The sequence below is a fragment of the Maniola jurtina genome, chromosome 15, assembly GCF_905333055.1.
Source record: "Maniola jurtina chromosome 15, ilManJurt1.1, whole genome shotgun sequence".
In the NCBI taxonomy this organism is placed as follows: Eukaryota; Metazoa; Arthropoda; class Insecta; order Lepidoptera; family Nymphalidae; genus Maniola; species Maniola jurtina.
This window is the reverse complement of record NC_060043.1, coordinates 8,644,697-8,667,586: the sequence shown is the minus strand read 5'-3', so window position 1 is coordinate 8,667,586 and position 22,890 is coordinate 8,644,697. Positions and strand designations below refer to the sequence as shown.

At 38.1% G+C, this 22,890-nt stretch overlaps 3 protein-coding genes across 6 annotated transcripts in view; 1 reads left to right on the top strand and 2 right to left on the bottom strand.

Annotated features, from left to right (window-relative positions):
• The window catches only part of LOC123872663 (facilitated trehalose transporter Tret1), a 26,306-nt gene extending 10,215 nt beyond the window's left edge, over positions 1-16,091 (top strand). For all 3 annotated transcript variants that reach the window (XM_045917098.1, XM_045917097.1, XM_045917099.1), the window contains exons 2-7: positions 1,641-1,824; positions 8,492-8,627; positions 9,961-10,169; positions 10,861-11,127; positions 12,863-13,084; positions 13,473-16,091. In XM_045917098.1, the coding sequence (XP_045773054.1) occupies positions 1,641-1,824; positions 8,492-8,627; positions 9,961-10,169; positions 10,861-11,127; positions 12,863-13,084; positions 13,473-14,006 (1,552 nt within the window). In that variant the 3' untranslated portion in view covers positions 14,007-16,091. The remainder of the gene's footprint in view (positions 1-1,640; positions 1,825-8,491; positions 8,628-9,960; positions 10,170-10,860; positions 11,128-12,862; positions 13,085-13,472) is intronic.
• Positions 2,422-6,778, bottom strand: LOC123872682. Its single transcript, XM_045917128.1, has 6 exons — positions 6,612-6,778; positions 6,352-6,469; positions 5,196-5,331; positions 4,518-4,581; positions 3,181-3,335; positions 2,422-2,697 (listed from the first exon to the last, which is right to left on the bottom strand). Exons 1-6 carry the CDS (start codon positions 6,693-6,695, stop codon positions 2,622-2,624), a joined length of 633 nt encoding a protein of 210 aa, XP_045773084.1. The 5' UTR covers positions 6,696-6,778; the 3' UTR covers positions 2,422-2,621.
• On the bottom strand, positions 16,085-22,890 carry LOC123872669 (general transcription factor IIH subunit 2). 2 transcript variants are annotated; one of them, XM_045917107.1, is made up of 10 exons: positions 22,672-22,890; positions 21,810-22,011; positions 21,295-21,434; positions 19,996-20,158; positions 19,392-19,490; positions 18,816-18,976; positions 18,086-18,217; positions 17,254-17,362; positions 16,629-16,799; positions 16,085-16,423 (listed from the first exon to the last, which is right to left on the bottom strand). In XM_045917107.1, exons 1-9 carry the CDS (start codon positions 22,731-22,733, stop codon positions 16,668-16,670), a joined length of 1,200 nt encoding a protein of 399 aa, XP_045773063.1. In that variant the 5' UTR covers positions 22,734-22,890; the 3' UTR covers positions 16,085-16,423; positions 16,629-16,667. The 2 variants fall into 2 exon arrangements, with proteins under 2 accessions (XP_045773063.1, XP_045773064.1); XM_045917108.1 differs by having other exon boundaries at positions 16,085-16,317; positions 16,653-16,799.

The window sequence follows — 22,890 nt, the reverse complement described above, 5'->3', positions numbered from 1 at the left end:
ACTTATAGGCCACTTCCCGTTGACCTAGAATCATGAAATTTAGTAGGTAGGTAGGTCTTATAGCACAAGTACAGTAATAAATCTGAAAACCGCGAATTTGTGGTTACATCATTAAAAAAAATTAAAATGTGTTTTAATTTTCACACTTGGCCGGTTTTTTTTACAGTGTTTGCCTTTGTTGCCGCTTCATGTTATTGCAGTCGCTGGACCAATTAATTTTATTCATAATAATCCTATTAGGTATTAAGTATAGTTTTGAAGGTTTGATTGCATAGAGATTGAATGAAAAAAGCGGAGGATTTTTCCGGTACGGAAAATGTACGAACAAATACCTACCTAGGTAGGTAGCTCTACATAAATTGTCGCCTCTATTCATATTTCGTACGTGTCAGATAGAAAACTTTTACAAAGAAAATTACTACTTTATGTTCCTTTGTCATTGACACACAAACTGGTAATTTACCGTAGCGGGCGTACGGTCTACCTATAGTAGGTACCTAGTTATATATGTATTTTCTGTTTTCTTGACGTAAAGATTTAGATGCCTAGATAGATAGATAGAAGTCTTTATTTCACGCAAAAACACATGTAAAGGAAACACAACACAGAAAGAAGAAATTGTGTGCAAAGGCGGCCTTAATGCTTAGAGCAATCTCTACCAGGCAACCTTTGCTGAAAGGAGAAGCTAGTGTTGGATAGTATTTGGATTAGTAGTGATTAGTAGTTGGATAGTCTAGGTATTGTGTATTTGGTTATCTTGGACGTACTTCTACATTTTCTTTTTTAAACACACTTAAAGTGTTTTAGTGTAAAACGTGTGGTTTAAACCATCGTGAGTGTTTTCCATTATCAATAATAGATGGTGGAAGTCACTAACGACGACTAACTACGTAAGTATAACCGGGTATCGTTGACACTTGATGTGTGTTTAAAATAAAATGGAAAGGGAAATTGCAGTAGAATGGCGAAAAAACAGCGGCGTCAAGACAGACCGTAATCTTTAGAGTCGTATCATATTATGCAAGGGCTTTATCTGTACATTATAAAGCAGATTTTTTTATGCAATTTTTGATTTATCATGGTGCAAAATGCCGAAAAAATACGACTGTAGTTCGGAACCCTCAGTGCGCGAGTCTGACTCGCACTTGGCCGGTTTTTTTACCTATTACTACCTGCATTATACCTACCTACCTAGCTAGATGTCTGTGTTTTGTCAGTTTTCCGTAAAAAATAACTAGCTTTAAAATTAGATTGGTAAAAAGAGTTGTAGTTAAGTATTCTTGAGACCATGTAATTTTGAAATTATGAAACTTGTGAAACTGAATATTTTAACAGAAATCTGGAAAACCGCAGATATATGTACTAATACGCTACAACATACCTATATACAAAATTACATAATATAAGTAGTTTGATTGGCCAGTATTCAAAATATGAGAGCCAAACATGGCCAAACTACGTTTGTTTGGACTGAACTATTATTGTACAAAGAAATCCCCCTTAACGCCTCCGAGCTCTACAATTCTAAATTCTATGTACATTTTTTGCTACCTAATTTAAAAACTCTATTGATTATTTTTTTGCATATAGGTAGGTAGGTATTTAAATCAATTAAAAAATAATTTAATATTCTTTCACAGTGATGGCGCGCACGAGGTCATGCTGGCTAAGGGCCGCAAGCCCCAGGCGATGAGCAAGGAAGCCAAGAGCCAAGAAGAGTATGAGGCGCTACAGTGTTTCCTCCGAAGCATCAGTTCCACGGCCACTCTACCCCCGTACGTGAAGGGCGAAACATATTCTTCGGTTCGAGGCGTATTCAATCAGGTAGATACCATAAATTAAGCACCACAAAGTTGTACAAATGAAAGGGGCGGAAATAATGCGATTTTAATTATTTTAGGTAAAATAGTAAAGGTTAGGTAAAAAAATTAAGAAATAATTAGTATTTTCAACTTTCAAAGTAAGATTAATATAGAGGTACCAAGTGGGATATCATGTGAAAGGGCTTTGTACATTCTAAAACAGATTTTTATTTATTTTATGCGTAGTAGTTTTTGATTTATCGCGCAAAATGTAAATATAAAATACAACTGTAGTACCCCTCGGCGCGCGAGTCTGACTCGCACTTGGCTGGCTTTTTTATCTTAGGGCCGGCGCACATATGGCGGAGCGCAGCGCAGAGCATTTTCCAGTCAAAATATTATCAACATTGTCCTCATTGAAATAATATCTAAAATATTGATTTTGCATCCGTGCGGATACTCGCGCATCCGCGCGCACTCCCGCGCGTACTCGCGCATTCTCTGGTAGAAATTCGCGTAATGTGTCACGCGATTAGAAAACTTCGCAGGCATGCTCTGCGCTGCGCTCCGCCGCGCTCCGTCATATGTGCGCCGGCCCTTACTCAATCCCCTATCACGAACTATGCTTGCATTTAATTTTATGTCATTGGGTTCTAAATAAATGAACATTTTTTTCGTTATTATTTTTTTATTGAAGAAACAATGTTAATGAAAGAAAGAAAGTAGAGACATGTTTGAATTATTTCAATTAAGAATGCCTAAGCTATAATTATTAATTACGTATTTTTTAAGTGTTACTAAAATAGGTAGGATTTCAGTTTATTGTTTCGCATTTCGTAATTCTGCATGTAATTTCTGCAAATCCACTAATTTCTTCTCTAATTCCGTTTTACCCCTGTAACAGAAATAAGTAGTTGGCTTAGGATTAATTTTTTAACGAAAAGGTCCATGGACATGACAAAATAATGAATTCTTGACATAACCCGCTATGTTATGGCGTCGAAAGCCGCCACTGAAAGTTTTCTATTGAAACAAGACAGCGTGGTGACCCAGAGACCAACAATCAAGTATAGAGAGTGTTTTAGACATAATACATATACAAGAGTACATTAAAAATTTATAACAACCCCGACAAGTGAAGGTTACAGTAATAACTAGAAAAGAGCTGATAACTTTCAAACGGCTGAATCGATTTTCTTGGATTATAGGCACGTCTATCCTAAAAATCGGAGTTTTAACGACACGACAGAAAATGTTCCCACCTAGAGTTCTGTTCTATCTGATAACCCTACTTTAGAAACTATAGGTATGTGTTGTCATAAGAATGCCTACGCCATATAATCAAAATAGTTTTTTTAAGAAACATCTGATACATTACACAATCTCTAAAATGTTTTCAGGAATTTCTGGGTCCATGTTCTCAAGGGTATTTTTAAGTTGGTAATTTTTTTCTTCTAGTCTCTCCGTTTCGGCCAATAAATTTGACAAAACTTTACTCGCTTCTTCTGTCCTGAGTGTCATCTTGTCTTCGTCCTATATAGATATAGCGTAACTTTTCAACTTTAATTTCATTTCAAGAAGCAGACGTAATAAAAGTAATTTATAAAGACACGTGTTCATGGTATGGTATGTTTATAAACAAAGTTGAATCAACGTGTTGCTGAGAAGCTAGCAACACTACGTATTGCACAGTTGATCACTGCATGGAGTGCACGGTGACAAGCTCTCACCTGCGGGGGTGATTCACTGACTCAGTTTTTAACACTAAAATATGATAGCCACCGAACTCATTTTTTTTATTCATTGAAGATTTTCTACGAAAAAATATTTTAACTCGGAGAAGAAGCAATGTAGAATCAACCAACCTATCATTCTGAGTTAGCGAATCATCCCGTTCCCGGGCCCCGGGCGAGCGTAAACATTGGTTTAGCAACAAATGTGTGGGCGTGTTTACAACAAGTTTATTAAAACATGGCAGTATTGTGTGGAATTTTAATCCACACTATAGAACGGTACAATGGAAAAATGTATTATTTTTTTTGACTATATTGCCAGAAGATGTTCAAAGTTCAAAATCCCTTTTCGACGTCCTCATAAAATTTCTAAGTGATCCATCTATCATTCTAATTAGTCATCTTTTTTACATCACATTTTTTCCTTTTCTTAGAAAGTCCATAGTTACGTTAGATACCTATCTAGTATCTATAGAGAATATTATTATAACGGCCTAATTCCTCGGTAACATTTCAACGCAGTCTGGCGCGGTGTGGGCTAAGAAATGGTATTTAAACTTAGCTACGAGTATGTAAACATCGTTTCTAATAACTCCGTTGTTTCATCAAGGACGTTAATCAACAAAAGTTTACAGTGAAAATGTGGCTTAGTAACAACACACACAAATACACACAAAACTGTTAAAGCTGCTCGCTGACGTCAATGACGATGCAGTCTATAAGATAAGAGGTTTAGCTTCCCACCAAAACAGATCAAAGGCGATTTAGAACAGGAGTTCCGAAATGGCCCGTGCCGGGAATCGGATGCCCCAGATGAGTCACCAAAACAATCATCTCCACACTAGTTTGCATAATCCGTTAAATATGTCGCCCCTTGCGGGTTTTGGCGACCTTTTTTATCTAGGTAGGTTTTAGGTAGGTATGACGTAGCCTAAGGTAAAGCACGCCGGCCTAGGACGGTCCTATTCATTTTAACACTTACGTAAACATCAGCGAATTGGCGAAATTTTTCAAAAATCTCGCACATTTTCTCCTTATATTCAGTTCTGGAAATATTAAAATTGATTTCAGAGAATTGATTTAAGAGAAAATAAAAAAGTAGTTTTAATTTAAAACTAGATGATGCCCGCAGCTTCACCCGCGTGGATTGGTCAGATCCCCTGCAGCATCAAGATTGAGGAGTTGGAATCCAAATTTTTTATCGAACAATGTCACAAAGTTCCTCTATCGATTAAAATAAAAATCAAATCGGTTCATAAATCTCGTAGATATCAATGCATAGGTAGAAAAACACAGCTCTTCCATTTTTAAAGTCGGTTAAAAAAGTAGCCTATGTTACTCCTTGGTAATCCTCAACTTGTCTGTGAAAGTCCCGTCAAAATAGGTTCAGCCATTCCGAAGATTAGCCTGTTGAAACAGACACTCATTTCAATTTTATTTATTAGTGTAGATCAAACTATGTTGAGAAGCTAGGCTTAAGTAAGTGGCCCTTTTGATACCATACTGCTTGAGGACAGTGGACATTATGGGACTGGACGTAACGGACCACAGGGGCTTTGACATACTAGACTTTTTAAGAGACAATGTTTTCAGTTGGAAGTTGGACAGTGGACTTAGTGTGAAATAGACTGCATGAAAAAGAAAATTTAATCATACTTACATGTCTATATCCACAGCCATTTGCTCTTGTTTATATAATCTTTCCAACTCTTCATTTTCCTCGCCTATAGTCTTAATCATTTCGTCGAGGTCCCTGCATTCGCACTGGCATCCCTCAAGGTTAATTTTTAAACCAGCTGTTAAAAATAGGTAGGACGTAGTTATCGAAGCGAAGACCCGGAAGGCCATTAAAAAGATGGGAAGACGACCTCGTGAAAGTTGCGGGTAAGACTTGGAGTACGCTGCTGGCTAGAGATACATGGAATATACTACCTAATGGAGGAGGCTTTTATCGCCACTGGCGGCCCTTACACAGAAGTTAACTGAATTAATTGCATTGTAACATTATTTTACTGCAGATGAGTACGTTATTTAAACTTTTTGGTGTAGACTAGCTGATGCCCGCAGCTTCGCCCGCGTGGATTGGTCAGATCCCCTGCAGCATCAGGATTGAGGAGTTGGAATCCAAATTTTATATGAAACAATGTCGCAAAGTTCCTCTATCGATTAAAAAAGAAATGACGCAAATCGGTTCAGAAATCTCGGAGATTTCGGTGTCCATAGGTAGAATTTCTACCTATGGACACCGAATAGACCTCTGTCTGTCTGTCTGTCTGTTTGAAAAGGCTAATCTTTGGAACGGCTGAACCGATTTTGACGGGACTTTCACAGGCAAGTAGAGGATTGACCAGGGCGTAACATAGGCTACTTTTTTAACCGACTTTCAAAAAGGGAGTTGCGTTTTTCTACCGTAGAAAAACACAACTCCCTTTTTTGAAAGTCGGTTAAAAAAGTATCCTATGTTACTCCCTGGTCAATTCTCTACTTGTCTGTGAAAATCCCGTCAAAATCGGTTCAGCCGTTACGAAGATTAGTCACTAGTTAGACAGACAGACAAAAATTTCAAAAACTTGTGATTCAGTTATAGTATCGTTCAAATAACCATATGACCTTAATATGCGGTAGTTATTTCGAAATTACAGGCAGACACTCCAATTTTATTTATTAAAGTATAGGTAAGATAATATGAACATAAGAATAAAAATAAGAAATTATCTAGAGTAAAACTAACGTAAAACTTAATGTAAAATTAGTCCGTAAGGGATAAAAATAAAGCTAAGTAATAGTATTATTATTTGCTATAAAATTATACTAACCAGTTTCCTCTTTTAGCGCTTTTAAAGCATCATTAACAGAGCAAGCTTCGCGCAATGCTTCGCGGGTTTCATCATATTGTCGCCTGATGTTTTCGTCTAACTCTAACGCCAACAAATGCTTTAATGAAAAAAAACCTTAGGTATAATATAATAACCCAGTTGAATACCTACATGTAAGTAGTAAATATAAAATAATGTTCAACAAATATTGAATAAATAATAATATTATGTTCGACATCGTTTATTTACGTAATTATTACATGGTTATCGAATGTCTGCTTTATTTCTTCCAAACTGTATTCTAACAAAACAGTGCTGATTTGTGTTTCGTTTGAAGAACTCATTTTAGTTTTTTGAAAATTTTAATTTTTTTTAGTGCAAAATAAAATGATCCCAACTAATCCCAAGTCTCTAATTATTATTCAAATTTTTTTTTTTTTCTCTCGTCTGGCCATTGGCTTTACAAAGATTAGCCAATGTCAAGTTTGTAGTTGGACTTCGTCTGTGTTGGTGTTAGCTGGCGGGCGTGCTCTACCTTTTTGAAGTGTTTTTTTTTTTTTTGTTAAAACTGACTGGGAAGCGCTCTAAGGGGGTGCCGTGCGTATGTCGGCGAGCGCTGGCACGGACGGGGTCCATACTTGTATAGTTTAACTAACTTGTTACAAATAACTACATTCTACAAACTTGACATTGGTTAATCTTTGTAAAGATGTTCTAAAGCCAGACGAGAGAGAAAAAAATTAACTTGCTTTACGGCTCTGGGTTCTAGCTTTTTTGAGCCTTCACTATGTCAAGCTTTTTTTTCACAGTTCAATGTAAGACTTAACTTTAAAATAAGAACTAAAATCTAAAATCGTACTTTTTGACATGATATTTGACACATAAAGTAAAAATGCCGTGGCCGCGTGAGAAGTCATTTTTTGATCATTTTTAGGGTTCCGTACTTCAAAAGGAAAAACGTTCACTTTGTTGTCTGTCTGTCCGTCCATCCTGTATGTCAAGAAAATCTTGGGCAGGTAGGTAGGTCTTATTAGCACAAGTAAAGAAATAAATCCGAAAACCGTAAATTTGTGGTTACATCACAGAAAAAAATTAAAATGTGTTTCAATTTTCAAACTAACTATACCAAGTGGGGTATCATGTGAAAGAGCATTACCTGTACATTCTAAAACAGATTTTTATTTATTTTTATGCATAATAGTTTTTGATTTATCATGCAAAATGTCGGAAAAAATACCTGAGTACAGAACCCTCAGTGCGCGAGTCTAACTCGCACTTGGTCGTTTTTGTTTTAAATTCAGATACAAGTTAGTAGTCCTTGACTGCCATTTCACCTGGTGGTAAGTGATGACTGATGATGCAGTCTAAGATGTAAGGTATGATGTACCTACACGTATGATGCCACGCGGCTATAGTAAGTATTAAATTATAGAGTCTTTGGCTATGCGCCATCTAGCACTATGACCCATACACAACGCTTCTAAATTCTTCCGTTTCTTAGTAAGTAATTGTTGCTTACATAAGGCGGTGGCTACTAACAGTGGGAGTACAAACATCATTTGATCTCAATTAAGTAGATTGCCAGGTCATATAACCAGAAAGACGTATTAATTTAATGTGGACGGCAATTTCCAACATCGTATATCGATATATTGACAGTTCATAATACTCGAGACCTTACGTGAAGTCAAGTTTACGAGATAAAATATTAACGGCCGTTTGTTTTGATATACAGTAGTTTATCTTATCTTATCGTAGGTAAGTAGGTAATTGAGCGACCAACAGTCATGCAGTCATGATGTAGACTAGCTATCCGTCCCGCCTTCGCTCAAATGTTAAAATTCTTAAAACAAAAAAAAACCGTAATTCAACGAACTTTATTATATTGTAAACTCAATAAAGCTGAAACGGATTAGGTAGGTAATAATATGTTCAATCTGATTTAACAAAAATAAAAATAGTGTTCCAGTGGGTCACTTAATACTTATAATGTAAAGACTGTAAGGACGAACCGCGTTTCTGAACGTATTTGCCGCTATAAAAACTTTGATCATACTTTCCAAAATGTCGCTTTGTTACCAATCTATAAAAGTCTATGGAAGGGTAGGTATGTATTACCAAAATATACCTTTTGTTCCAGTGTTTAATAACATGTGCTGTGCTGATATTAGCCGCGGGCGCAGGTCACCCCATCGGCTTTTCAGCGGTGGCCCTTCCACAGTTACGAACAGAAAACTCCACTATGAGAATTGACGATGAAATGGGCTCTTGGATTGGTAAGATTACTTAAATAATTGTCAAAAAATATATGTTTTCGATAAATAACAACATTGAGCTTCAATAGCTAAACGGTTAAGGAGCGGACTGAATTCCGAAAGGTCGGCGGTTCTAACCCCACCCGTTGCACTCCTCCTTGTAGGTTGTCGTACCTACTCCTAGCACAAGCTTTACGCTTAGTTGGAGGGGAAAGGAGAAAAAACTTTGCTAAGTGACTTATCTACAGATTACAAATAAGCAGATTGAATATTGAAAACGAACGAACTGATTTTGATGTAATTTGGTAGGTAGAGTTTGGCTAATGAAAGATGACCCTCGGCTTTTTTCCAAACTTTTTAGTGGGCAACCCTAAAACGTCGATTGACGTCATCCATTTCTGTAAGTATGACAATTTATTTTTGATACTTGGTTTAATTCGTAAAAGATATTAATATTAATTATGTTTTCTAAAACCATGTCGCTTATTAGCACATAGCTTTTATTATATTACGATTGTAAGCGATACGATATTACATCATTGGTTATGATTTTAACACAAAAAATGTTTCCTTTGCTAATATAACTAACTAGAAGATATATTATCAGGCCCGTCAGTGTCTGAGAATCGAACCCCCAATCCCTTGATGAGTTTTTAAAATCGTAGAAGTTTGTGAAATCGGATATGTGTGAAAAGATTTCTAATCTGTAAATTAACATTTAAAAAATTAAATAATTGCAAGTATCCAAATTAAGTTATTAAAATTTTTTCACTACTATAAGTTTGAGGATGCCCTCCGATTTTTTTTTAAATTTGCCGGGCGATTTCAGTCTCATCTTCATTAGCCAGACTCTAGTAGGTACCAAGGTACAGAAATAGTTTGTATCCAGGAGACTTTCAAAAAACTTAACCTTCAAGGCCTGCGCACATTAGAGGACGGGGCGGCAGAAGATTTTTAATTTTTCAATTGAATTTAATATTTATCCAATCGTAATATCAATGAGAAAACTGCGCTGCAATGCTCCGAGATCAATCACCGCGCATTATTTCAATTGGATAAATATTTTTAATTGACAAAAAAATCTTCTGCCGTCCCGTCCTCTAATGTGCGCAGGCCCATATTTTCTTTTTAACCGACTTCAAAAAAAAAGGTGCTAATGTAGAGTCACAAACAATATTAAGAGTAGACGGTTCGTGCGGCTAATTGGCACCGGCTCCAAAAAATGTTAATATAGAACTAACATTAACTCTTGTACACATAATATATTCGGTAATAAATTAAATATTTTTTTACTTTATACTATTTGCCTATTTAAGTCGGTTTTTTTTTTGATTTTTTTTAATTAATTTGACAGCAAGTATTCACTCGGCGGCCACACCACTCGGCTCCATGTTGTCAGGGCCGATTATGGAGGCGATAGGACGGCGGCGGACCCTGCAGGTTTCCACGCTGCCGCTCGTGGTCGGCTGGATACTCATCGGCACGGCCTCGCACCACGCGCTGCTGTTGCTGGGGAGGACCGTGTGCGGATTCGCGGTCGGCATTCTTGCGGCACCTTCACAAGTATGTACGGTCGGCCTCAGAATTCGAATAGCAATTCCGCGAAACTATTGCATCAAAAATCTGTTGCACTTATGACCTTTTTCTATAAACACGCCACACACACCTAACGCATATGCATAACCGTGCCACGCGGATATGATCATTACGGTGCTAAACGATTTACGGCTTTTGACTGTACCTACCTATTTTTTTTTTATACAAATTAGGCCTTGACTGCGATCTCAACTGATGGTAAGTGATGAGCAGTCTAAGATGGAAGTGGGCTAACAACTTATAAGGGGTATGGCAGTATCATTAAACCCATACCCCTGATCGGTTTCAAGTTTCAACACGGCATAGCACCGGAACGCTGTATCGCTTTGCGGCACGGCTTTGCCGGTAGAATGGTAACTAGCCATGGCCGAATCCTCCCACCAGACCAGACCAGAGACAATTTAGAAAATATGAATTCCCAACTTGCCCCTTCCGTGAATCGAACCCGGGACCTCCCACTTAGACTACTGCGCCAGGGAGGTCGTCAAACCTACCTACCTACCCGAACTGTATAATTCTTTACCTTTACAAGATGCTGCCCGCGACTTCGACAGCGTGAATTTAAGTTTACAAATTCCCGTGAGGACTCGTTTATTTCCCAAAAGTATGGATACTAACTGCTTCATGACTTAATAAAGCTTATTTCTTTTGTCCCCAGGTGTACTTAGGAGAGATCTCAGAGCCTCGTTTAAGAGGTTTACTCATAGGAACACCGTTCGTAGCGTATTCCTTAGGCGTACTTTACGTATATGCTCTCGGAGGAGCAATGTCATGGCGGTCAGTGGCACACTTGTCCATAGTGCTACCGACGTTAGCATTTGCAGCTCTATGCTTCTCACCAGAAAGTCCAACTTGGCTTGCACGGCGAGGACGTTTCCACGAAGCTATGGCAGCTATGTCGAGGTTACGAGGAGATCCTGATACTGTGAGTTGGCGTTGTTTTTTAATTTGATCTTTAACTGGCTTTCAATACGACTGATTTTGGCTCGTAACTAAAGTTAGATATTAAAGCTACCTACCTAAGTCTTTTTTTATGAAACGGTAGGTATAGGTCCCGCTTCATAAAAATCAAGTTAGGTAGCTAGTAGACAGCAATCGTATAAAAATACTTTGTCTCTGAATTCCCAGAGTTAGATACCTAGGTAGTTAGGTGCTTTATGTAATACCTACTTTCCTGAGAGTAAATTAGGATAACGAAAGTCGATATCGATATCTAATAGATTTAAATCATAAATCTTGACACAGCATGTAGGTTAGAAATTTTTGCCTATCAACCTATAGGTTCCTCAACACGCCCTGAACAATTAATGTTAAGTATGATAGAGCAGACATTTCGAATCGAGTTATAGTTATTTTTAGGGTTCCGTACCTTAAAAGGAAAAAAGGAACCTTATAGGATCACTTTGTTGTCTGTCTGTCGCGTCTATCAAAAACCCCATAGGGTACCTACTTCCAGTTGACCTAGAATCATGAAATTTGGCAGGTAGGTATGTTTTATAGCAAAAATCTAAAAAGTAAAAACCGTGAATTTGTGGCTACATCACAAAAAAATGTGTTCACTAAAAAATCAATTTACAATACTTATCACATTAACTTGCAAGTTGTAGTGTTCTACATAAACGTTTTAAATACGTATATTATCTTGCACGATGGTACGGAATCCCTCGTGTGCGAGCCCGACTCGCACTTGACCGATTTTCATTTCTTATTATAACACTTCAAAGGCGCATTCGTGTTTGTTCCACCAATCACCACTAATAAGCTCAATAACAATGCACTTGGCAATTGATGTCATGTTTCTCGAATGTGTTCATGTTCACAGCATAACATCAACAATTACAAATTCAATGGGCTGTTTAAACTCTCGCTCTTTCACAGCTGCAATAGACTCGTGCAAGATAATAAACTTTTCAATTAGACCGGTTGTACGTTATTATGTCCCAGCCACATTAACGGCTAACAACGCGATGTTTAACGGCGTTTCCAATTAAACATAGGTGCCCACGATCAACGTACAAGGGCATTCACAACGCTTTGGTGTTAGACGATTTTAGCCCCAATTTAATTAGCATTAGACGTTAACCGTTCAAGTGTGGCCACTCAGTTTAACGCGTTAATTATGGCGTCGTTGGGCATTGACATTAACAAAAAAGCTTGTTAAATTCGAGAACTAGTCTATTATGCATTTTAAAAACAATTTCTCTTTGTCTGGGATTTCGGGGGATGGGTTTGCACTTGAAAGTTTTTAGTGTAACCTCCCTCTGAGATTCGGAACGGTCATTGCAGCTTTTTGGTGTTTAGATCGTGAACTATTTTTCGCGTAGGTTTTGGGAGGTCATTCTAATAATTCGGTAAAATTATTCAAATAATACCTGCCTTTTCTGAGTGACCCTTATACTACACTAGCTGATGAGTTCACGTGGATATAGGTTTTTTGAAAATCCCGTAGGAACTCTTTAATTTTCTGAGATAAAATGCCATGCATGAGAATTGAGATGTTAATGCAGGGTATAATCTCTCTCCGTTCTAAATTTCAGCCAAATCGGTTCGTTAGTTTTTGCGTGAAAGAGTAAAAAACATACACACAAACTTTCGCCAAATAATATTAGTGTGAAGTGCGATACAAATAAATAATTGATGCATATTTCACTACAATACAGGCCCAACGCGAGCTGCACGAGCTGATATCAGCGCGGGAGAAGGAGAAGGCTCGCGGGGAGGAGAGCATCCGCTTCCTGGCGACGGTGCTGCGGCCGCCGGTGCTCAAGCCGCTGCTGCTCATCAACGCCTTCAACATGCTGCAGATCCTGTCCGGCAGCTACGTCGTCATATTCTACGCTGTGGATATCGTCAGAGATACCGGGGGATCGCTCAGTTCTCATGTAAGTCATAGGATTCCGTACTTCAAAAGGAAAAATGGATCTTGCCTGTCTGGCCGTCGTGTCTGTCAAGAAAACCCATACTTGCCGTTAACCAAGAATTATGAACCTAGTTCCTACTTTGAATAAATGATTTTGAGTTGAGTTAATATTATGAATAGGTAAAAATTGTAAGTTTGTTTATAGATGGTACTTACTCTCTATAACTACTGAACCGATTTTGAAAATTCTTTCGCCAGAAGAAAGCTACATTATCTATATTTTATTTTCAAAAATTAGAGATCCCTACGAAAATTGTGATAAGCCGCCCGTGCGACCGGGGTGGGTCGCTAGTCGCTTAATAATTTCTGTGGACAAGTGATACTTAATAGATTCATTTATTTGCTTACAGATGGCAGCTAACGCAAGCGCGTGCGTTCGTCTCGCCGTAACGATTCTAGCGTGCATCCTCTTACTGAAGGTCACTCGACGAGCTCTTGTGATGGTGTCGGGATTGGGCACCGCGGTGTGCACCCTCGCTCTAGCATTCCTCCTCTCTCAAGGCCCAGGCACTGGTGTTGCTCCCCCAACGTTAATCCTAGGCTATGTGGCATTCAACACACTCGGCTTCTTCCTTCTGCCGGGCCTAATGATTGGGGAACTGCTACCGACGAAGGTCCGCGGTCTCTGCGGAGGCTACATATTCTGCCTTTTCAACGCGGTTCTGTTTGGTTTCACCAAACTGTACCCTATAATGAAAAACAGTATAGGAATGGCTGGGGTGTTCGGTCTCTTCGGAGCATCGGCTACGCTCGCTACCGTTGTCTTATTCCTCTTGCTACCGGAAACTAAGGGCAAATCCCTCATCCAAATAGAACAGTATTATCAGAAACCAAATATATTATGGGTGACGCGCAAGAAAAACACTGATACGCAAAGCATTTGAAATCACTGTAATGGGTACGATACACGGCAGGAAAAATTGCACATCGAACTTTAGAAAGAGATTACGGTTTCGTAGAGCGTTGTCTCTGTTGTTGAGACCGATGAAACGTCACATAGGTATGAGAGACAGAGACAACGCACTACTTAGCCGAAATCTTTATCTAAAGGTTGATGTGCAATATTTCCTGCCGGGTATTGTACAAGTATGCTGGAAGAGATGTGCCATACAAAATGGCTGTTTTTGTGCAGATTCAAAGCGCCCCACCGAGCATACCGGGAATTAAATTTTACATTTTGTCAAATAGTCTTCGTGTTAATGATTTAAGCTTATTTTGTGGTTTAACGACATTTTGTATTGTAAGTAACACGTACATACCACGATAAAAGTTTTTTGACTGCCGATATTTCGACTCAGTTGCAGTCAGGTCATCGCGTTGACACTTGATATGTGTGCACTAACTACACACTAACATGACGCTCACTGCTGCTATCAGCGTCAATATGGCAAAAATCAAGTTACTTCAAAGACAGGTCGGCAATCGCAAGTCCAGCGTACTTGCATTAGTAGAGGGCAGTGTTTCAATGAATGCATAGTATTGAATAAGTATTTAACGTATAAGTAGGTACTTAAACGCTGGACCCACAAGTGGATAGACGAGTTTGACATTCTATGGACAATATTATTGTCTCATGATTAGCATTGGAAGTACGCTATTTAATGTTCGTGACAAATACGTATTTTTCTCTCGAATCAGACCGCATTTAAAATAGTTGATGTGATATAAGTCAGTTTTTCGTTATTTATGGGTACCTTTAGGTATAGTCTATAGTCGCTTATATTAACGACTGCCGGTCTTATAAGTATGTACTAGGTAACTATATACATCAATATAATGGGTTCTAGTAATCAATCTTATGACAATTTAGAAAAATTTAATCCAATGTATACCTAAATGTTGTAGATGCTAAAAAAATGTAGTCAATAGGTAACTTATTTTGATAGTCTGTGTTTTTAAAACATTTTACGATGTCTATTTTCTCTATACCATATAACCTTGCCTGAATTCCAAAAAAAAAAAACAATATTAATAATAATATTATTTTTATAAATGCATTTTGACATTTATGTAAATAGGTATGAAGACAATTTAGTTTGTTGTGTAACTTTGTGGTTGCAACGTGTATTTCGTAAATGTTAATTTATTTAAAACCAAATTAAAATTTATTTATTGTTATAATAAATAAAAATGTAAAGCCATATACACAAGGACAATTTATTAAAAAAAACAGTTAAATCAAACTTATCAGTCATACTGATACCTATCAATCAATATAAAATTATCATCCATGTGTTTATAGCTTTATATAAGCAGTGTGCTACACATAGGTACCATACAATGTGTGATATGAGATTTAATCTGTGATTTATACAATGACCATGTAGTCCGTAATATACTCCTTTTAATATACCGTGAAGCAACCGAAAAATTTGCTACGGATACAAAAATGTACATGGCTCTCAGCTATCCAAAAAAAAAAATTTACTCTCCAGATTCTTATGATCTATAGTGTAATTTGACTTTTCTCTTAAGTCTTAAGTAAAACGAGTCGGATTTATGGCAGCGATATACCGTCTCGTTTTTTAGAATAGAATATAATAGAAATATTTTTTATTCAAACTTTTACAAGTAATTTTTAAACGTCAAATGCATCAACCGGATCTATCTAATCGGAATGCTTTTCCTACCGAGAAAAACCAGCAAGAAACTTGGCAGTTGCTCTTTACAAAGATTTGATTTATACCGTGTATCCCGCGCATTTCTGGAACGAGCTGCAAGTGAAACAATGCCTTAATTAAGTGACAAAGTGTGCTCTATAGATCTCAACGAATCTAAACCTGCCACAGTTAGTCGCGACCAAAGTTATTTTAGCTCTTACATATTCTCGATCCATAGCAAATTTTACGGTCAACTCTTGGTACTCTATAAGGTGCTTTTTAAAACAATGTTATCGCTGTGAAGGCTTTTATTTTTCTATAAACGCCTAGAAAGTAACAATGTGATAAAAAATAAAAGATCGAATGATATTTTCTGTTTCATTTACCAATCATCTTTTATTATTATTTAACAATAATGTATAATCATTAAAACGTGGAAAATTAATGATTTTTTTAAATTGTTTTCAAATACTTTTCATCCAGCCCAGAACTAAAGCCTAAAATCTAAATTAACGGGTCGCCACGTCACCCGCGCTATCCTGCACCTGATTAGTGCGGGTGTCCGGGGCGTCCCCACCTCGATTGCCACGACGACCTGTCGCGAACTATAGGTGGGTTTATAATTGAAACATAATTTGACTGCAAATTGCAAAAGTTAAAATGTGACTTAGATGGTTTTTAAAATGATTGATTCAAACATATCACAACTTATTATATTAATATTATAAATGCGAAAGTATGTTTGTTTGTCCTTCAATGACGTCGCAACGGAGCAACAGAATGACGTGATTTTTTTGCATGAGTAATGAGTATAGTTAAAGACTTGGAGTGTGACACAAGCTTCTTTTATACCGAAAAATCAAAGAGTTTCCACAGGATTTTTAAAAACTTAAATCGATCAGCTAGTTTGATATAATATCAATGCTTTACTTTGCTTCCCAAACGTCACGAGGTCTCTGGTAAGCGCTGGTAGAGGTGAGGCCGGGAAGCGCAGCCCGGGCACACGTGCAGTGTACTGGATATCACGCTCTCACACTCCCAGCAGTAGTGTTCAATGCAGCGACTGCAACGGTATATCTGAAACAAACAACAGATTTGCAGCCGAAATTAAATCAATCTATCTGTAATCTGTAGATAAGTTGCTTAGCAACGTTGTTATTTGTCAAAAAGGGCCACACAATGACAAATAACAACTCTATGAAGTAATTTATAGGTATAGACAGTTTACAATAGGTTGATTATTTTGGCCACAGTGCGATGGTACGGAACCCTTCGTGATTACGGTTCTTGAGATACAACCCGCTGACAGACAGACGAGCGGATGGACGGACGGAAGCAGGACAGGCAGCGGAGGCTTAATATGTAATAGGGTCCCGTTGGCACCGTTCGGGTTTGGAACCGTAAAAACGAAGGACTTTCATACAACCCCCTATTCAAACCCCTTGTGGTTTGTATATCTACTGTGTATGATGTATCAGTATCATTAGATAAGTTAGTTAGGGAAATCTTTACTAAGTAAATAGAGCCTTACCTGTTTATCTAAATCAGTGAATGATCTCAAACAGGAGAAACAATACTGTGCCTGACCCTCATTAGTCAACTCTTCATACGGCTCCACAGGAAATAGATGGTGATATGATCTGCAAAGATAGTCATTTTATTTATCTCTCTGCGTCGTATTCCTCATAACTAGGGCCATGACTTTTAAACACAACAGTCTACTAGGTTTTTTTTTAAATAGACTAGCGCTTGGCTGCAATCAGACCTGCTGGCAAGTGATGATGCAGCCTAAGATGGAGCGCGCTTGGACTGACTCCAAGATCTTTCCGCATACGACGTGTGTGAAGTCTGCCAATCCCCACTTGGTCAGCATAGTAGACTATGGCCTGTTCTCATTCTGAGAAGAGACCCGTTCTTCGCAGTGAGCCGGCAATGGGTTGATCATGGTGGTGATGAAATGCAAAGAGGGCGAGGCACATCCGCCCGCCAGCTGTTCGCAACTCGGCGCTTTCCCCGTTGCCGCATGACCGTACGAGTGTTCGTCCATTAGCGCGTACCTGCCCCACAATTGTGTAAGAAAAACGTATTCATAGTTATCGTTATCGTCAAGATATTCTGTCCTTTGATTGGCCGTGGAAAAAGGTAAACAGCTAATGAACCAATCAAATGGCAAAAATTTCTTACACAATCGGGGGGCTGTTCTTGCGGCCCTACCATCCGGTAAAGTGCGAGCGTCCGTCCGTATGCGCGGACCCACTCTCACCTTTCTCAGTCTCCAAAAAGACAAGAAAAGAAAAAGATAAAACTATATTTATATCTGTACCATCTGGTGAAGATCCCAATAAATTAAAAAAAAAACTGGCCTGGCAAGATGCGGCGCGGAAGCGAGCGTCAGCCCGCAGGTGCGGCACTGCGCGGGCAGCGAGCAGTACTTGCTGCGGCACTGCGGGCACAGGTGGCCCTCGCCGCCCACGCCCTCGCCCTCCTCCACGTGGCTGACAATCATCATCAACATTATCACACAATAAGCAGCACTCCTAATGTATTTATTATAGTCTAAACCACGACGCGCATGAGCAGAGTCCCTATGAAAAAAGCACCCCGGATGGGTTCAAAGCTAGTTGGGCTTACATCGATTAAATAGGTGAGTATAGCTGGTACATTCTATACTCAAAATGGAAATATCTTACGATAGTTTAAACATTAAAACTCCTAATATAATTCTTGCAATTCACGAGCGTTGAGCCATTACCAAGCAACGTGCGAACTGAGTCTAAATCATTACGATTATGCTTGTGAGAATGCTGCAGAATTTGTTATCGATAATGAATTGCTGTCCGGACGCAGGTAGCTGGGGTGACGCGATAGATCGATAATTATTATCGATCTAACGCGTCACCCGATCGATATTATCGACAAATCCTTTTTTACTTTTATACACAGAACCAAAGCATTACGTTCCAGTTCCATAAGCCCTGTAAGTGCGAGCGAGAGGTCTGATAAAAATTACATATGATTTAGTTCCCACCTTTCACTTTTCTTGTGCCTTATTTGTGTCCTGTTTATCTTATGTGTTTTGTAAAAAACACTCACCACATGCACACAGTGATGGGCGGGTCTGCATCGGGTTGTTCCGGGGGCGGCGTATAGGGGAACCCCATCTTGACCAGCCCCGCGTCGAGGGCCCGCGCTCGAGCCGGCGGCGATGTTTGTTCTAACAGCAATGATCGGTAATGGACATCATCTAAAACCACCTAACATCAAGCATAAAATTACTTATCCACTTTTAGGTTGATTGATCTATTTTCTATAAGATCTATTTTCGTTTACAAATCATGCAAACACTTATACTCGTAAAAGTCTTGCCCTTAGAGAAATTTTGATTTACTGGAAGTTGTCATAAACGGTGAACGAATGTTATGGTCGACTATACTATACCAACAATAGTATTCGTGACTGCTCTACAATGTTACAAAAATAAGCTAAAATACAAAATATGACGCTAATCACTTAACACCAGGTGTATCAACAATAAATGGTGGTAGGAACTGTTTTGAAATCCAAAGACTAGAGGAATATAAAATACAAACAAAGATAGCAACTTTGTTGTAAAGTTGTTTTGTTATTTATAGATAACTGGAAAAATTAGATATGAACTTGTATACAAACCCCATATTCGCCACCAGTGTCCTGACATAATTTCTTACAAATTCGTACTTCAGCTGCTAGACCAATCACAGAACATCTTATCCCATCTGTTTTGAGAGTCTAAAATTATTATAAAATGATAAACATCGATGATTTTCCTAATACAATCTTATACTCTGAATATGATGAATGATATTCAAAAAGTTTTTACAAGACATTCTAAACGTAAAACAACACGTCATGTTGAGTCAAATAAAATCCTTCTATGACGCTTTGTGACGCTCTTCAAACGCTTCGTCAAGACTTTTTAGGATGCTGACGCGCCTTCATTAGTTTGGACGGACCTCGGCATGCCTAAGGACGTCGCGGCATACATTCCGTATGTACCACAGCAAAGTTGGTCAGTGTGCACTAACATTGTACGTCCCCTGTCGTGCTGAGCCGCCAATAATCGCCGGGCCTTAGGTTGAACGTCGTTTGCACTTCATAAAACTACAATGTCATTCACTTACAAGACCTACATACATTTTAAAAATTGAGCCTTAGTGAAATTTTGATTTACTGAAAGTTTCTTGTCAAAAATGGTAAAGCAATTTTATGGTCGACTATACAATGGTTAACTCACCTGTATAGTAGTATTAATATCACTAGGATCACAAGTAGTGAGAGAAGCAAATAGCACAAGAAGTTCCCGGGAGGCATGGCCGGGCAGAGGCCTGAGTATCCTGCCTGCCAATTCAAGAGTGTTTTGTAAAGACGGCTCTCCAGTCAAAGTTAGGTTTGACAAACTGCAAAAGAGATTTACATTTTCTATTGCTCATTATCTATATGTAAAAGGAAAAGATGACTGACTCACTGACTAAGTGGCCAGTTTTTTATTTAATTTCAGCCTGATCCGTCCAGTGGATTGAGCTGTATGTTAGCTCAATCCACTGGACAGATCAGGCTGAGGCATGCCAATAGCTATTATGACGTAGACATCCGCTAAAAATGAATTTTTGAATTTTAAACCCTAAGGTGGTAAAATAGGGGTTTGAAATTTTTGTAGTCCACAAGGACAAAGTTGCGGACATAGATAGTTCTTTAATTTAAACCCATATCAGTTATTGAAAGGGGCCATAACCCTCAGCAATGAGCAATACAATGCAGGGAGTTCATAGTTACTTCTAGTGATGTTAACACTTTTTGCATAATCACATCTGAAATATGATTAGCGGAGTAGAGTAACAAGAATATTTTGATTAAAACTGTGAGGCAAGTTAAAGATTGACTTATTTTTAAACTGGATCATGCACGCAACTTCATCTTTATCCATTTAGGTTTTTAAAAATCCTGCACAGACTCTTTGATTTTCTAGGATAAAAAGTAGCCTATATGTCTATGAGAAGCAAGCTATATCGAAATCCGTTAAGCATATGGATACAATGAAGGTAACATATAGATACACACTTTCAGTTTATGGATTTAGATTCTTCAGATTTTTTTTAATTTTTTGATTTTAAAAAAGGAGCATAATAATTATTCTCTTATTTCTGTCATCTAGGTACTGTGTTCATACAGTTGTTTCCAAATTTAGTGGGTACAAGGTTTGTTATGGTTGATTAGGATAGTTAGGATTTGGTTGAAATATTTTAATTTTACCAGATTTCAACCAATTTCAATTCTTTTTGACGTGACAATGTCTTATAATTCGATAGAGCCGGCTGCACGCACGAAAAAACATGACTCATGCGGCGTTACCTCGCTCTGAGGCGTTCCATGTAAGGCTTGAAGTACAAGCGAGAGCGCGGAACGAGCGACAAAGAAGCACAATCGGCCTTTGTTGTCACGTTCAACTATCATCAGTAAACCAACTTTACAGACAACCAATTTTTATATTTGATACTTGGTAATAGTAAACTTTAAAAAGTATTTTTAATCATACCCTTGTACAGCTTTTATATGTTTCCTAACATTTCCAGACAGCTCTGTCACCTTCTCTGCTCTTTTGTTTTTCATAGCTATGATGCCCAGCTGACTTAGTGGGTTTTGATCAAAAAACTCTTCAACGAATTTCTCCAGCAACTAAAATCAAAAAGGATTATTCATTTTAATTTTAGACTAGACTATAGATTTTCTCGAAAATATTATGTTTTTCTTATTATTAAAGATTTATAATAAAGTCCAACTCAACATGGTTATAAACTAATATGGAATGTTGTAAAAAAACAAATAGCAAGAAAATGCAGAAAAGAACACATTGGTTTTATTTCTGGTTAATTTAGGTGATTTGCAATCAAAATAAATGAATGGACGAAGGAAAGCTAATTGATTGATCCCAGTCCACAATCCATTATTGTGACCATTGTTTTATTCTGTGTACTTGACTGCAAAGAATATGCTGAAATATGCTCTAGCATTTGCTGCTCATTGTGCGCTGATCCTGAAACTACAACTAACCTTCAAAGTGCAAAGAAATCTCATTGGCTTCAAATCCTGTGAGGTCATAGCCTCAGAGCAGTCTATAGCAACAAGTAAATGTCTCATCATGCCAAGACGTATGGGTCCACGGCGAGGCACGACCGCCTTCCGTGCAGCCTTTTGAGCAAACTCTGCCACCAGACCCTCCACAAGACCATCTTCATCTTCTTTGATAGCCTCCCTTAAAAATTACATAATAATATAATTTATAAGCTTTTAAACTAGTTGGGCATACTCTGACAAATGTGAGTCTGACATACATTCATACACAATTTTACTATATGTATTTGGTTTTATCTCTTGAAGGGATCCAAGGGAAGAAGCAAGGAGAGGATTTAATTTGTGAATTTTTCAAAGAAATTAAAATATTTGTGCCAGGTTTCATATAAAAGTGTACAATAGAACAGAATTAAGAGAGGGAGGAACATAGAAATGTTATCCGCCTACACTTTAGGGCAGAGGAAAGGTGGGAAACACCTTAATTTACAGTCTCCTAGGTCTCCTACGTTTGTAATAGATAGTGTGTAAATCCTATTGGTTTTCAGTCAAGAATTGTTGTAAGAGGAGTGTTATGGTAATTCTATTTCACAACAGTTATCTGTATCAGTCAGCCAGTTTTTTTTTACAGTTGGACTTTAGGTCTTCCCAAGAATACGCCACCACATGACCACACACTGCCTTAGACCTTCATTGTCCAGCCACTTCCCGCCACCTTTTTAAGATCCTCCTACGCCACGTTTGTAATACTTCTACCCCAGCAGTCAACGGTTTTGCTTCTGCGACAGATATGAAGCGGAAACTTAATATTAAGAAGAAATACCCATATAGTTTTAAGTCTTACCATGTTTTCTCATAACCTGTCTCCCACCGGTATTCTTTAGGATCCTGCTCATCATCTGCCATTTTCAGTGTAGTAGACTCATACAGTATAAAGGCGATATTATTTATTCACTGTAAAGATTTATGGTGAATGTTGTGTACCTAAAAAACGTCAAAAGTTTATTAATTTTAGAGTTTGAGCTTAATTATCCTTTTTTATTGTGCTGGTGTGGCACTACTA